This window comes from Hyla sarda, chromosome 10 (assembly GCF_029499605.1).
Source record: "Hyla sarda isolate aHylSar1 chromosome 10, aHylSar1.hap1, whole genome shotgun sequence".
NCBI lineage: Eukaryota > Metazoa > Chordata > Amphibia > Anura > Hylidae > Hyla > Hyla sarda.
Genome location: NC_079198.1, coordinates 102,434,784 through 102,451,396, shown reverse-complemented (window position 1 = coordinate 102,451,396; position 16,613 = coordinate 102,434,784). Strand labels below are relative to the sequence as shown.

Here is a 16,613-nt window from a genome sequence, read left to right as displayed (position 1 = left end):
AGAAGGTAATATGGGAAATCTTCTGCAAACCTGCAGCAGACCCACTATATATAGACATGCTGCAGACTTAGAATCCACACCGTTGCAGATTTCTTCTGCAGCAAGTGTAATATTTCTCTTATTTACAAACACTGGTACTATAGTACGCTGCAGAAAATCTATAGCATACCCATCGTGTTTAGGACTTGTTTTACGAAGATCACTCCTGCTCATGAGGTAAAGCAGCTGTGATGTACTTTCAAATGAGACTGGTATGCTGCAGGTTTTCTGCATAGAAATCCACAGCAAACCTAACCCATGAAAAAGTATGCCTGAAGGCATTATCCAAGAAAAGATGATTTCTTTGAAAAGAAACTGACCACACTACATCTGTCCTCAGGTTGCTTTTGGTATTGTAGCTCACTTCCACTAAAGTGAATGAAGCCAATTTGTAATATGTCACACATCCTAAAGACAGTGCTATTTTTGGAATAAAATTAGCTCTGTTTTTCTATTCCTGGATAACCCTTTTAATCTTACATTAAAAAAAATGGAAGTACCTTACTACACTTATATCATCAGTCACCCTCACGTGCATCAGCAATCTTAACACAAAAAGGTACTGGAACACATGGTGGCGCCAGGTTCCCTGCAGATGTAGCACCTGTACTCTTCTACTGGACTTGAAGTAGTATCTCCACTGTATTTTGTTGTAAAATGTGTGTATATGGTATATGTGTGTGTGTGTGTGTGTGTGTGTGTATATATATATATATTATACACATACACACACACACACACACACACACACACACACACACTAAAGATAGCTGGTAAAAATAGAAGAGCAGTTGTATGGCTTGTTCTCCTGACATATGCATTATGTTTAATGTACATAAGTGCATCTGACTACTAGTAAATTGTTCTGGGAAACTGTTGGCATGTATACCTCTACTACATATCCAATGGAGGAATCAAAGATAAAGCTATTACATTATTGATGATGGAATCTTGCTTCTGTCCTTTAATGGTATACATCCATTACAGACCCTGTTCAGTGTGATATGACGGGTTTATGGCCCATATTGTGACATGTTTGCTTGATTTTCAGAAAGCCTATTGTGGCCAGTGCAGTGAAAGGATATGGGGCCTTGGGAGGCAAGGCTACAAGTGTATCAACTGCAAACTGCTTGTCCATAAACGCTGTCACATACTTGTCCCACTGACCTGCAGAAAGCATATGGTGAGTTACATTCTAAAATATTCACATGCTGGATAATTTTGTACCGTATGTTGATTCCTGTGTATATGACCTTTTTAACAAAATACAGTAGTTTATATGCTTTATTATTCAATTATTTTTATTTAGGGCATTCAGCAGTTTTAGTTCTACTAGAATGGTACCACTAGAATCGCGCAGCTCCAGTGACTGGAGGAGGGTGCTTACTTATGTGGCTTTCCACTAGACATGTTGTATGTATCATTTTCAGGACTAAATTAAAATCTCACCGCAATCCCAAAATCTACTCTACATACCACTGTAGTGCCCCTTTACCTCTGTATTTGAAATGTTAACTTATGACAGTGGCATTTATGGCCCCCGTAAACATTAGGTAAATTTTGTCAGGGCTGTCAGATTTTGGCTGTACTGGCCAACTATCTGATGTGTATTTGAGCTTCCATCCTCCCCTGACAGAGAAGGACTACTTCCAGAGGATTCTGGCAGCGGCTTTTAGAACACATGTGTATGTGGGCATAGGGGTGGGATTAAAATTTTAAACAGGTTCCCTACTTGGCATGATGGGCAAGTGGCGCAGTTGCCGAAAAGCCAACAAGGCCTAGGCAACAGTTTAAAAATAAACGGTGGTAGAAATGCCCCCCTACCCCCCCCCCCCCAACCTAGTAAGGGGAAAGGGCCAAATAAATTAAAGAGGTTATCCACCATAAGGTGATTTTAGTATGTACCTGGCAAACAGTAATGGACATGCTTAGGAAGGATCTGTGATTGTCTTGGGGCTAAATGGCTATGTTGTCAGATTACCATAACACTGAGGAAATACCAGTTCACAAAAAGATAGCCAGTTTGATTTTTCTTCTTTTGCCTACAAATCAAGTAATATTTAATTTTCCTCCCTCCCACACATCAGCCACTCCACCCATTGAAACATAAATGAGCTGCATCCATTCAAAAGACCTGTGGTTTTCAATCAGGGTGACTACAGCTGTTGCATTAGTTGCCGATTGATCTCTCTCCCACCAAGCGATCCCTCCACCCATTGAAACAGACAGGCTTCCTGTCATCAGCTGACTAGTGAGTCAGGTCTCGGTGGCATTGCAACCTGGGAAAAATCTGAGACAGCAGTCCTTTTGTATGCTGTTAAAAATAAATATTGGGGTGAAAATCACTTAAGAATTGTGAGAAAACCGTCACACATGGGTACAGACACTATATTATGAACTACACTAACTTTACAGCCCCTGTAGCATAGTCAAATAAAAAAAAATTCCTAGAATACCCCTTTAAGGGCTAAATGATATCAGTGACATGATAGGTGACCTCTTCTCTGTAGTAATTCTTTATCTAATTCATCTGGTCAAGTCAGCCGAGACTTCTTCCAGCTACATTTTCTCTCTGCAAAGTTTTGAAAATAGTCTATAACTTTGCCACATACTGTGCCCCCAAATAGAACACTGTACATGCTGAATAACACAGTACCCTTTGTATGAAATACTGCCACACGATGTACTCAACCACATTTGGTACCCTCTGACTATAACCCGGCTACCCACAGTACTATGTGTATGCAATAATGCCACATACTGTACCCTCTGAATATAAGTTTACCACATTCTATACCCGCTGAGTATAACCCTGCCACACGCAGTACCTTTAATTATAATCCTGCCAGACAGTGTACCTTCTGAATATAACGCTACCAAAAACTGTACCCCCTCATATAAACCATGCTAGACACTATCTGAATATAATACTGCCACATTCTGTGCCCTCATAATTTAATGCTGCCACACACTGTATTTTCTGTATATAATGCTGCCACATTCTGTACCCCCTAAATAGAGTACAACCACATACTGTGCCCCCTCAATGTAATATTGCCACACACTGTACCTTATAAAAACCTCCTCACAGTGTGCATTCTCAATATGGTACTGTTGCACACTGCACCCTTTGAATAAAATAGTGCCATATACTCTGCTTGTGAAACTATGCTCCTTTAGAAATCCCTTATTATACACTGTGCACCTGAAGTTAGTTATAATATACTGTGCCCCATTTATGAATTACTTATATACTGGGCCCTCTTTAATAATTATACAGAAATTCCCCATAAATTAATAAATATACAGTGCCCCCATGAATTAATTACTTATACTGTGCCCCTATATATACAGTTATGGCTGTAAATGTTGGTACCCCTGAAAATTTTCAAGAAAAGGGGAGGAAAAAAAGCAAATTGGACGTAATGTCAAACCAAACTCCAAAAATGGGCTGAACAAAATTATTGGCACCCTTTAAAAATTGCGGATAAATAAGATTGTTTCAAGCATGTGATGCTCCTTTTAAAATCACCTGGGGAAAGTAACAGGTGTGAGCAATATAAAAATCAAACCTGAAAGCAGATAAAAAGGAGAGAAATTCACTTAAGACTTGAGAACCAAATTGTTGAAAAATATCAACAGTCTCAGGGTTACTAGTCCATCTCCAGAGACCTAGATTTGTCTTTGTCCACAGTGCGCAACATTATCAAGAACTTTGCAACCCATGGCACTGTAGCTAATCTCCCTGGGTGTGGACGGAAGAGAAAAATTGATGAAAGGTGTCAACGCAGGATAGTCCGGATGGTGGATAAGCAGCCCCAAACAAGTTCCAAACATATTCAAGCTGTCCTGCAGGCTCAGGGAGCATCAGTGTCAGCACAAACTATCCATCCGCATTTAATTGAAATGAAACGCTATGGCAGGAGACCCAGGAGGACCCCACTGCTGACACAGAGACATAAAAAGCAAGACTACATTTTGCCAAAATGAACTTGAGTAAGCCAAAATCCTTCTGGGAAAACATCTTGTGGACAGATGAGACAAATACTGAGCTTTTTGGTAAAGCACATCATTCTACTGTTTACCGGAAACAGAATGAGGCCTACAAAGAACACAGTACCTACAGTGAAATATGGTGGAGGTTCAATTATGTTTTGGGGTTGTTTTGCTGCCTCTGGCACTGGGTGCCTTGAATATGTGCAGGGCATCATGAAATCTGAGGAGTACCAATGGATTTTAGGTCGCACACAGAAGTGGAGGGCAACAAAGGGCTGGAGAGTTCTGAAGTGGCCGGCAATGAGTCTAGATCTATATCCCATTGAACACCTGTGGAGAGATCTTAAAATTGCTGTTGGGAAAAGGCGCCCTTCCAATAAGAGACCTGGACCAGTTTGCAAAAGAAGAGAGGTCCAACATTTCGGCTGAGAGGAGCGACTGATTTTAGTTATTTTTTCCAAAGGGTGTGCAACCAATTATTAAGTTAAAGGTGCCAATCATTTTGTCCAGCCCATTTTTGGAGTTTGGTGTGACATTGTGTCCAATTAGCTTTTTTCCTCAGTTTTTTTGTTTAGTTCCAATACACACAAAGGGAATCAACATGTGTATAGCAAAACATGTGTTACTGCAATCCTTTTCTGTGAGAAATACTTAATTTCCTTGAAAAAAATCAGGGGTGCCAACATTTACGGCTATGACTGTAATTTTTTTTTTATTATTAACAATTGGCTCATGTGAATTAATTATACTGTGCCCCATATATGAATTATATTCTGTGCCCCATATATGAATTTTTTACATACTTGACCATATATGCTTTATATGCTGTTCCCCATATTTTAATTACTAATATTATGTGCCCCCTATATGCTAATCATACACAATTTCTCCATATATGAATTACTTGTATACTATGTCCTCACTGAATGTAAGATACTCTGCTCTCCAGTGTCTTCTCCCTCACCATCCTCACTAGGTGCTGCGCTCGCCTCAGCTAGCCAGGACTGGCACCGAGATAAAGATGCACGCAGTGTGATTAAGTAATGAGCCTACTTACATCCTTCCGAGGTTGCCAAACAGTGGTGCCATTAACCTAGGGCTGGTGTACACTGCTGGACACTTATAATTCAGGTATGTTCACACATACAGGATGTGCTGCATATTTTGTGCAGCTGATTTTGCTACCGATTTAACTTTAATGGGTAGCAAAATCAGCTTCAGATAATATGCAGTAGATTATGTACGTGTGAACGTACCCTTCAATTGTAAGGGTGCCTTAAGGATAAGATCACAGTTTATTTACAGCTAGTGAACTGGTACAGGAAGGGATTTGGCTCTTATTTTAACTACCGGTTGGGGAGAGCCGGCTGAATTACACAACTGTGGGGGTGTTGGGGGAGAGCATTGTTGAATGAACGAGCATTCAGCTGACAGCATTTTAATGGGTATAGCCTATATAAGAATGCATTTAATAAAAAGTTTGAAAGCCGTTTCCTAATGAGTGCCCGCTATTATCACATAGTTGTAGTGTTGGGTTTTGTGGGTGATTACAGTATATGAAATGTGTGTTTGCTGATTTTATGGTCGTGCTTTGTTTACTTTCCTGGTTGACTGATGGCCTGACTTATGTCACAGGAGAATGGTTTCTCTTCTCATAATGCTATGCATTGGTTATATTCATCTTGTAGTATGGAAAGTATTACTGTATAATATTTCATACTTATCTATGAGCTCTTCTCTTCAGTGGTCACTAATAGACCTTAATGTAAGGCCCTGTTATTGGGCCGATTGAGTTATATATAATCCTCTGATCTCCCAGTGAAGCATTTAAGCAATGAGCTAATATATTCACATGCACTTCCCAAAACCAAGAAAGCTTCTTATTTATTTGCACTCCACTTACAGCTAGAATCGTGAGTTTTCCTGTCCAGTATAAAATGTTACCATAGCAACTCATTAAAGTGGGAGCTGGGACATTGAGAAACAGGATTCCTTGTTTTTTTGTACTTGGATGACTTTGCAGCAGCCTCATTGTGAGACAAGATTCCAAAATCTGACTTCAGAGACCCTAACAACTTGACTTCCTTAGATGTATCCTTCACCTGGTCAGAAAGATGGGCATGTAATGACAATATAAAATCTCACCTATGTGCATTTCTTGTCTGGTCTCGTCTAGCATTGTAGGTTATTCCCAGTCAATGAGCCACTATACCAGACACATCCCATGCCCCCCCCCCCCCCCCCCCCCGGGTGTCACTATATTTGGCAAAAATGCGGATGCTTTTTTTATTTTGTGATATGAGATAATCTCTTTGAGCCTTGTAAAATAAAATTTAAAATAAATAAACAAAAAATTCTTTTAAATTAAAGTTTGTTAGCTGCCTGCTCGACTTTTATATCCTCAGCCCTGGTGAGAGACATTCAGTGTATGCCAGCAAGACTGATCAAATTATTCCCGCAGCAATTCAAGTGGATTCTGTGTTTAATGAAGCTAACAAAATGACCTTAGAAGCAATGCTAAACCAATTGTTGAGCTGTTAAACATGTTTTTAATATACTGAAGTTATGAGCACTTAAAGGACAACTAAGCATAAAGAACAAATTGCCATATAAAAGGGTTACTAATAACTAAAAAGTGCACACCTCGTATCATCAAACAAATGTAGAAACTGATTCAAACAGTGAGGGTGACAGAGGTTCAGCCAACAGTATGGACATGCTGGTAGATTTGCAATATCTAGAGGTCCACAGTTCGGAGACCACTGCTTCACATGATAGGCTCCAGTGTTCTTTGATGCTGTCGGTTCAGGTCATTGGACCAACGTTCGGACTGGAACTTGTGGGTATAATTCAGACGCACAAAAATTGCACCTGTATTATGCCCAAGAGAATCTGACCTATTGGTGAATCTCTTGCTAACAAATCTCGGACAACAGTAAATTGTTAAAACAGAAGGATGACCTTTTAACTTATCCTTTATAAGCTCTGTTCTGTTCTAAAATGTTATTTCTGTGTGTTGCATAACTATCATTCTTTCCTTTGACTGCTGTATATTTCTGATGACTGGCGTTTAATGCATGTGTATCTGCTCCTTTGTACAAGATTGATGTAGTCTTGTGGATTCTTATTTCCGGTCTGTTGGTGCTGTCAGTCAATGCATTGTCACTCTCTATCTGATCCTGTCCCATGGGTTTGTGTTTACGTTTTCTGGAATTCTACAGCGATACAAAGGAACCTGGATTCCTGATTCTTTTATTTGCCACATTCCTAGAACTATTTGTGTTTTTTATTCTTTTCTACCCCCCCACTTTGTTGGTCTCTGAGGATAGATACATATCAGAGCTAGATGTGAGTGCATTAATAATCAAGATGTGCACGGATCAGCCATCTGAACACCAGCTGCCCTGATGAGTCCTGTTAAGGAGCAGACATGGTGGTTAGGATGCAGCCCACGTTCTACTCCTGTTCTTATATTTGCCAGAGCATGAACCTCTTCCGAAAGATTTGAAGATGTGTTTTGAGCTGTTCATCGCCATGATGAGGCCAGCACTCTAATAAAGCGTCTAGAACCACTAGGGAAAGCCAGAGCAGTTTTTTTTTGTGCTTTTTGTTTCTTACAAACGTCTTTCAGGCAGAAGAAGATGTAACCTGTAACTTGTGTTTTTGACAGGATTCGGTCATGCCTTTCCAGGAGCCGCCAGTAGATGATAAAAGTGACGAGGGAGATAATCCCCCTGAAGAAACAGATGGAAGTAAGTTGTGCACAGGTCTGTGAGGATAAACGATAAGCCTGAATGCATGGCTGGTACAGGAATGGTTATTTAATTATAGTGTCTGTAGTAGTAGTCTTTACCCCCATTTTGTCTCCAGCAATTACAGAGCTATTAAGGAGGTCATTTGGTGTCATACTGAGACAGAACACATGAAGGATTTGTTACATGGCTCAGTGACTTTGTCCTTTTTCTTGTTCAGTACAGCAGGTCATTGTCTACTGTCTGTCTCTTATGTCTCACAAGCTGCTGGATTCACATTCCTGAACAAATATAACAATTTATTAACACTTTTCGAAGGGGTTTTCTGAGATGTAACACTGATGTCCTCTGCTGAGGATAAGCTGTCACTGTGTGTGATCTTTCAGAATCCAAATACTGCATTACTCTTTTACATGGTGCTGTCTAGCACAGAGTTCTGGGATCTTTCTAGTGATCCTTTTCCTTCTAGGCCTGTATCCATGACAATGGGGCAGCCTCTGCATCTAGAGAAAATAAGGTTCTACCATCACCACAGATGGGGATTCTCTGCTACGTGAGTTTGTGTTCAAGATGGGCCTGGATGCCTTTCTTGTAAAATATTACAAGTCATGTTATCATGAGATGCTATGTAAGAGCACTTCCGAATACTCCTAGTTTTTTCTTATTTTCTTGTTTTTGGATATCTAGAGAGAGTGCATTGATCTAGGGATTCATTCTGATATATTTCGTAGAGATAGCGAAGTTACAGGGATTCGATTAGTCACAAACTTCTCGGCTCAGCAGTTGCTGACTTTAGCCTGCATAAATTAGTTAAGCTTTCAGGTGCTACGGTGGGCTGGAAAAGCTGGATACAGTCCTAGGAGACTCTCTCCTAGGACTGTATCCACCTTTTCCAGCCTACAGGAGCACCTGAAAGCTGAACTAATTTATACAGGCTAAAGTCAGCAACCGCCGAGCCGAGAAGTTTGTGACGAATCAAATCTAACTTCGCTCATCTCTAATATTTGGCATGGGATGGGAATTTTTACCTTGTATTGGCATCTGACTCTTAAAGAGGCACTGTCCTTATGAAAAACTTGTGCTAATGATAAGATGACTTTTTTAAATATGCATTTATTTAAAAACATTTAAATTTTACTAAAACATAGAAATAGCCACCACTAGGGGTCATCTATCTTTATGCAGACAGACTGCTATGTATTTTGCAGCATACTGGATACCGACTGTAAAGTGTGTTGGTATCCAGTATAGGAGATCACTGCTGCACCACTACATTCTTCAGCTGTTCCTAAACTACAACTCCCATGATGGAAGTTGTAGTTTTGAAACAGCTGTGGGTACAATCTTTGTAAAACTCAGTTTTTTTTTTTGTTTTTTTTTTAGAGCTGTGTATTCTCCAGCTCACGCAAAACTACAAAGGATGTGTGGGCATGCTGGGAGTTGTAGTTTTGCAACAGCTAAAGGCAACACTGCTCTAAAACAGTGCTTTATAAACACTGCAGCTCCAGCTGTGGTAAATCCACAAGTCCCAGCATGCTTCAACAGCCAAAGCATTCTCTGACTCCTGAATGACAAAGAAGCTGTTTAGACATTCTGGAGTCTGTGAAAGCTGAATGACACACATAGTGACAGCTATGTTGATTAGCATCCAACTTTACTAGGAACAGAATATGTATGCATTAAAACTACTGTGAAGTGATTTGCAGACTGCCAGGTTGCTCCCAGACTCAGAGCAGATGAGTCATTACAGTGAGGGTGAGAGATGGACACGCCCCCTCCATAAGGCAAGAACACGCAGCAAGTGAGCAAGATATAAATGCCATTTGTTAGGGATATATAGGTCCTAGACACATAAAAATATGTACATGATCAGGGTTAAGCACTGTTAAGCACTCATATTTTTTTTTCTTTTTACAATATGACTGGTACGCTTTTTTTTTTTTTTTTTCTCCATCTCTTTTGGGTCAACACTGTAGGGTTATAGGTTGGACTTAAAGCGTACCCGTCAGATCCAACAAATTATTATTTTTTTAAATATATCACTCAGTACCTAATCCTGACCATGTACATCTAATTTTTGTGTCTAGCACCTTTATTTTTTTTTTTATTACACTTTTAATTTAGCTCACTAGTCTGAATTCCTCTCAAAGGGAAGGGGTGTGGCCTCACTGTGCAGGTCTCCGCCCTCTCCCTCAGTATGCGGTCTGCTATTATCTCCCCCAGCATTAGCAAAACTACAATTCCCAGCTTGTCCTCACTGACAGTAGCGGGACACAAGCTGACAGTGGGAGGATTTTTCCGGTTGGGGGGGGGGGGGGGGGCCTTTCTCTGGCTCAACACAGTAGGGTTTTAGGTTGAACTCTATGGATTCTTGTCTTTTTTTTTTTTTTTCAACCTTACAAACTATGTTAAGCAATTCCCATTATCCTCTGGGATTTACAAAAGCTGCATGCAATAACCTGTTCAGCTGTTTTTAGCTGCCACAAAGTAGGCCAGATAGGGTCAGGGTGCCTATTAACCTCCCTATTAACCTCCCTTTTGACCTTTGACCTATGCCATAAATGTATTCCATACATAAGACTAATTGGTAATTTCTGGTTAGACATATATAGTCATAACTTAGTTATAAAAAAAACTGTAAAAGCCATAGAGGATCAATGCTAATTACAGAACAGCTATCACCTTTGCTAATTGGAAATAACCCTTTTGTGGGACAAACCAAAGCTGATTAGAAGGCAACACTATAAGACTTTCTCCATTGATGCATATAGTTCCTATTTGCATACATTTTAATTTAGGCCTAATGACTTGTGGCACAATAAATACATTTAACAGTGACCTCACAGTCCAATGAATCGAGATATGAAATATCAATAAGAAAGGCATAAGGTCAAGGCCATTTTTGCCACTAGTCACTTGGCCTGTGCCTAGGGCAGCATTGTTGAGGGCAGCAGCACTTTAAAGGGGTACTCCGGCCCTAAGACCTCTTATCCCCTATCCAAAGGATAGGGGATACGATGTCTGATCGCAGGGGTCCCGCTGCTAGGGACCCCCACAATCTGTCATGCAGCACCCTCCTGTGTGTGCTCCATGCATCGCTGGAGGCTTCGAGTCTGAAGCCTCACGACTACAGGGCCGGAGTATTGTGACGTCACTACTCCGCCCCCGTGTGGCGCTCCGCCCCCTCAATGCAAATCTGAGTCCCATAGACTAACATTGAATTGGCAGGGCGTGATGTCACACGGGGTGGAGTCGTGACGTCATGATACTCCGGCCCCGTGGTCGTGAGGCTTCATACTCGGAGCCTCCAGCGCTGCATGCAGCTCACACAGGTGGGTGCTGCATGACAGATTGCAGGGGTCCCTAGCAGTGGGACTCCTGCGATCAGACATCGTATCCCTTATCCTTTGGATAGGGGATAAGAGGTCTTTGGGCCGGAGTACCCCTTTAAGGAAAGAATGACAAAATAGTATAGACAAATTTGAGAGAGAAAACATCACATGAAGGCCACTGATCCAGCCTATGCTTTTACAAAGTACCGTATATAATAGTGTAAAACATGCCCCTTGTGTACAGTATAAAAACTTTACCATAAAATACCACTGTTGGCCATAGCAATCAGCAAAAATAAATAATTCATTTCAATGTCTATCTTGTATAAGAGAAAAATCTAGTATGTGCTTTGTTGATAAGGGCAGTACCTACAATTTTTTTTTTTTACTAAAATAGTTTTTTATGCCTGGTGGTGGCATTGTATCTATAATATTTGTTTTATGTCTGTTGTTAAATTGTGGTGGCAAGATGTCCTCAAACTTTAAATTTGGGAAATGTAAGCTCCCAATGTAAGTTTTGTTTTGTATTACCTGCTTTTATTTATTTTTTTTTTTAGTTAATATTATCCCTCCAACTCTGAAAAGGAAGGATGCGTCTGAGGTAAGATGCAAAATAAGATGCATTTTATGTTATTTTGTAAGGTTCATAAGGTGCATTAGATAATGTTGCACGATGCTTTCTTTTAATTTGTCTCTATAGCTGACTTGAGAATGTGCTGCTGTGCATGTTTTGGCTTGCTATACTTCTTTGGTGATACATATTGTTACTGTTTATCCTTTTGTGATTTGTTCTAAAAGCAGCTCTCCACCATATCTCTTCCTATCTAAATAGGTCCAAAATAATGTTCTGTTTTAGTATGTGTTTATAGGGGTTGGAGAGCCTTTTCCCCAATACTAAACTCCAAGTCCTCTTCATAGAGTAAAATAATAAAATTCAGAAGTGATGCAGCTGCCACCAGGAGGAGCTTTCTGCATAAGGTTATACATTGAACTAATGGTGGTATAAAATTATGTAGTATGCTCCATTTAACCCCACGACGCAGGACGTAAATGTATGTTCTGGTGAAGTGGTACTTAACGCACCAGGACATACATTTACGCCCTATACATAACTGCAAGCATCGGAGCAATGCTCGGGTCATACGCGGCAGGTCCCGGATACTGATATCCGATGCGATCGCACGGATGTCCGTCATTAACCCCTCAGATGTCGTGATCAATACAGATCACGGCATCTGCAGAAGTGCGGCACTTAATGTGGACGATTGGATTACCCGCAGTGCTACCGTGGCAATCCGATCATCTGTAATGAAGGACGGATGTCCACTCACCTGCCTCAGTCAGTCTCCCGGCATGTTCTGCTCTTATCTGAGATCGAGCAGAAAATAGCCAATAACACTGATCAGTGCTATGTCCTATGCATAGTACTGAACAGTATTAGCAATCAAATGATTGCTATAAAAAGTTCCCTATGGGGACTATTAAAGTGTAAAGATAAAAATAAAAAATGTTAAAATTTTTTGTTACTAACATATTTTGTATCGCCGCATGCGTAAATATCTGAACTATTAAAATATAATGTTAATTATCCCATACGGTGAACGTAAAAAAAAGTCCAAAATTGTTGCTTTTTTTTAATAACATTTTAGTCCCCAAAAATTTGATAAACAATGTATTAAAAGTTTTATATATGCAATTGTGGTATAAAAAAAAATTACAGATCACGGCACAAAAAATGAGCCATCATACCGCCGCTTATACGGAAAAATGAAAAAGTTATAGGTCAGAAAAATAGAGGGATTTTAAACACTAATTTGGTTAAAAAGTTTGCAATTTTTTTTTTACGGGGTATAATAATAAAGTATGTAATCATGGGTATCCTTTTAATTGTATTGACCCACAGAATAAAGAAAACATGTCTATTTTACCGTAGAGTATACAGCATAAAAACGAAACCTTCCAAAATTTGCTAAATTGCTGTTTTCTTATCAATTTCCCACACAAATAGTATTTTTTTTTTTTTTGGGTTGCGCCATACATTTTATGGTAAAATGAGGGATGTCATTACTAAGGACAACTGGTTGTGCAAAAAAAAAGCCCTTAAAAAATGAGTCCTTAAGGCCCAAATGTTAGTGTGAGAGAATTTTTTAATGTGTTCATGCAAGAAATTTGGAGCTCTTCATCGGATAAGTTTTTAGGCAAAGTAATGAATCATACACCTGCAGAATACATGGATCATGGCAAGTCTTATGGTACCTATCAAGATTATAGAGTTTATTATAAGTCAATCCTCTGGCCTTCCAGTAATGTAATTAGACCTATATATATATAAATATAAATTTTCATACTGGCCTCCAGGGGTTTGTCTATACTATTTTTTTAATGACCATTGTATCGAACTTAGTTGAACGCTCGTTACATAGCAGCATCTATATATCTATAGGAATAATTAGTCAGTGCTTGCTCTCTTGTTACAACATTGGTTTCTTACTATTTTCAGGACATTAATCCGGTCATCGATGGAATGGGTGGAATTAAAATCTCACAGGGACTTAGCCTTCAGGACTTTGATCTCATCAGAGTGATTGGTAGGGGAAGTTATGCCAAAGTCCTTCTAGTACGGTTAAAAAAGAACGATCAAACATACGCCATGAAGGTGGTGAAGAAGGAGCTGGTGCACGATGAAGAGGTTTGTTCACACTGTTAAGTCTGTGTCTCTTTAGCCAAACAAAGAGAAACGTGCTAGGATTTCTCAGCTCTGACAACATCCTTGGCCTCTGCTCAAGCTTTTCAGTCTGGTCAGCAGGTTGCTGGATCTGTGTATGGATCAGTTAGGATATTCATGTGTATCCTACAATGGAGACTGTTTACTTTATTAAGCTGGATGCAGAGATAGTAGTGGAACTTGGAGGCAAAGTGCTTGACAGAGTGACTAATCTGTTATATATACATTGTTCTCATCAGAGCTGCCCTCAGAATCCTGCAGGATAGCCTCTGCTGGCCCGATAATGCAGTGTTCTCTAAATACTTAATTACTGCAATAAATCCTTTTGTCCCTTTCTTCTGTGCTGCCTCTAAACTCCTGTATCCTTCTCTTCATGTTTGTCATGCAAGAGATAATTCTAATAGCGCAGAGCTGAGCAGCCTCTGGCTCTGTATTGACTTTTTGCCTAAATGAACTGGTTAAGGAGTGTGTTACATTGGGTTATAGTGTGGGTGAACAGGAGTCTGTAACATGCTCAGTTACTCAGTAAAGTTTTGTTTTGGGAGAGTTTGCATCCTCTAAAGTGTCCACCATCCCGGTATTGCGCGCAGCATGCGGGTCCCCGCCGGAGGAAGCTGTCTGAATCCCGCCCCTTTGTTGCATATTCCTTTCTTGTTTCTCCACGTCCTAATGACGTGGAGTTATCCGCCCCTCTGAGCACTGCGATTTGGCTTCAGGGCACATGCGCAGTTTGGCGGCACAGAGCGATTCTGGGGACGCACAGCTCTCACGTCATCAGGCCAGAGAGCTGTGTTACATAGTTAGTATGGTTGAAAAAAGACATACGTCCATCAAGTCCAACCAGGGAGTTGAAGGGAAGGGTGTAAGGGGATAAGGGGAAGGGATGTAGTTTTATAATTCTGCATAAGCATTAATGTTATTTTGTTCCAGGAATGTATCTAACCCTGTTTTAAAGCTGTTAATTGTTCCTGCTGTGACCAATTCCTGAGGTAGACCGTTCCATAAATTCACAGTTCTTATGGTAAAGAAGGCGTGTCGCCCCTTTAGACTAAACCTTTTCTTCTCCAGACGGAGGGAGTGCCCCCTCGTCCTTTGGGGGGGGTTTAACCTGGAACAGTTTTTCTCCATATTTTTTGTATGGGCCATTTATATACTTATATACGTTTATCATATCCCCCCTTAAATGTCTCTTCTCAAGACTAAACAATTGTAACTCCTTTAATCGCTCCTCATAGCTAAGATGTTCCATGCCCCATATTAGTTTAGTCGCGCGTCTCTGCACCCTTTCCAACTCCGCAGTGTCCCTTTTATGAACAGGCGACCAAAACTGAACAGCATATTCCAGGTGAGGCCGTACCAATGCTTTATAAAGGGGGAGTATTATGTCCCTGTCCCTTGAGTCCATGCCTCTTTTTATACATGACAATATCCTGCCGGCTTTGGAAGCAGCAGCCTGACATTGCATGCTATTCTGTAGTCTGTGATCTACAAGTACACCCAGATCCTTCTCTACCAGTGACTCTGCCAGTTTAATCCCCCCTCAGACATATGACACATGCATGTTATTTGTACCCAGATGCATAACTTTACATTTATCCACATTGAACCTCATTTGCCAAGTGGATGCCCAGACACTTAGTCTATCCAAGTCATCTTGTAACTTATGCACATCCTCTATAGACTGTACCGTGCTACAAAGCTTGAAACAGCTGTTAATACCATCCTCTATATCATTGATAAATAAATTAAACAGCGGGCCCAGTACTGAACCTTGGGGTACACCACTAATTACCGGGGACCAATCAGAGTACGAATCATTGACCACCACTCTCTGGGTACGATCCATGAGCCAGTGTTCAATCCAGTTACAAACTAAAGTTTCCAAGCCCAAAGACCTTAACTTACCTGTCAGACGTCTGTGAGGGACAGTATCAAACGCTTTGGCAAAATCCAGAAACACTATATCCACAGCCATTCCTCTGTCAAGGCTTCTACTCACCTCTTCATAAAAGCAAATTAGATTGGTTTGACAACTTCTGTCCTTAGTAAACCCATGCTGGCTATCACTTATAATACTATTATCCCCTATGTATTCCTGTATGTAATCCCTTATAAGTCCTTCAAACAATTTACCCACAATGAACGTTAGACTTACCGGTCTATAATTGCCTGGCGAAGACCTAGAGCCCTTCTTGAAGATTGGTACCACATTAGCACAATACCAGACACCAGAGAATCTCTAAATATCATGAACAGGGGTACAGATATTACTGAACTTACCTCTCTAAGAACTCTTGGGTGTAGTCCATCTGGCCCTGGAGATTTGCTTACATTTACTTTACTTAACTTACCTTGTACCATCTCTACATTAAGCCAGTTCAGTACATTACATGATGTGTTACCAGCAATGACCTGGCCAATGTCAGCTCCTTTTTCCATAGTGTATACAGAACTAAAGAACCCATTCAGTAGCTCCGCCTTCTCTTGATCGCCCGTGACAACCTCCCCATTATCATTATTAAGGGGTCCTACATGCTCTGTCCTTGGTTTTTTGTATTTATATATCTAAAAAAATATTTAGGATTAGTTTTGCTTTCTTTGGCCACCTGTCTCTCATTTTGAATTTTTGCTGTTTTTATTACATTTTTACAGATTTTATTAAGCTCCTTGTACTGTTTAAATATTATAGCTGACCCATCAGATTTGAATTTTTTGAAGGCTATTTTTTTGTTGTTTATTGCTCTTTTAACATCATGTGTCAGCCATGTA

The 16,613-nt window shown here is 40.2% G+C and overlaps 1 protein-coding gene across 4 annotated transcripts in view; it reads left to right on the top strand.

Moving 5' to 3' along the window:
* PRKCZ (protein kinase C zeta) overlaps positions 1-16,613 on the top strand; it is a 283,121-nt gene that overhangs the window by 208,328 nt on the left and 58,180 nt on the right. For all 4 annotated transcript variants that reach the window (XM_056543983.1, XM_056543985.1, XM_056543984.1 and 1 more), the window contains 4 exons: positions 1,091-1,222; positions 7,706-7,787; positions 11,677-11,720; positions 13,620-13,808. In XM_056543983.1, coding sequence (XP_056399958.1) covers positions 1,091-1,222; positions 7,706-7,787; positions 11,677-11,720; positions 13,620-13,808 — 447 coding nt within the window. The remainder of the gene's footprint in view (positions 1-1,090; positions 1,223-7,705; positions 7,788-11,676; positions 11,721-13,619; positions 13,809-16,613) is intronic.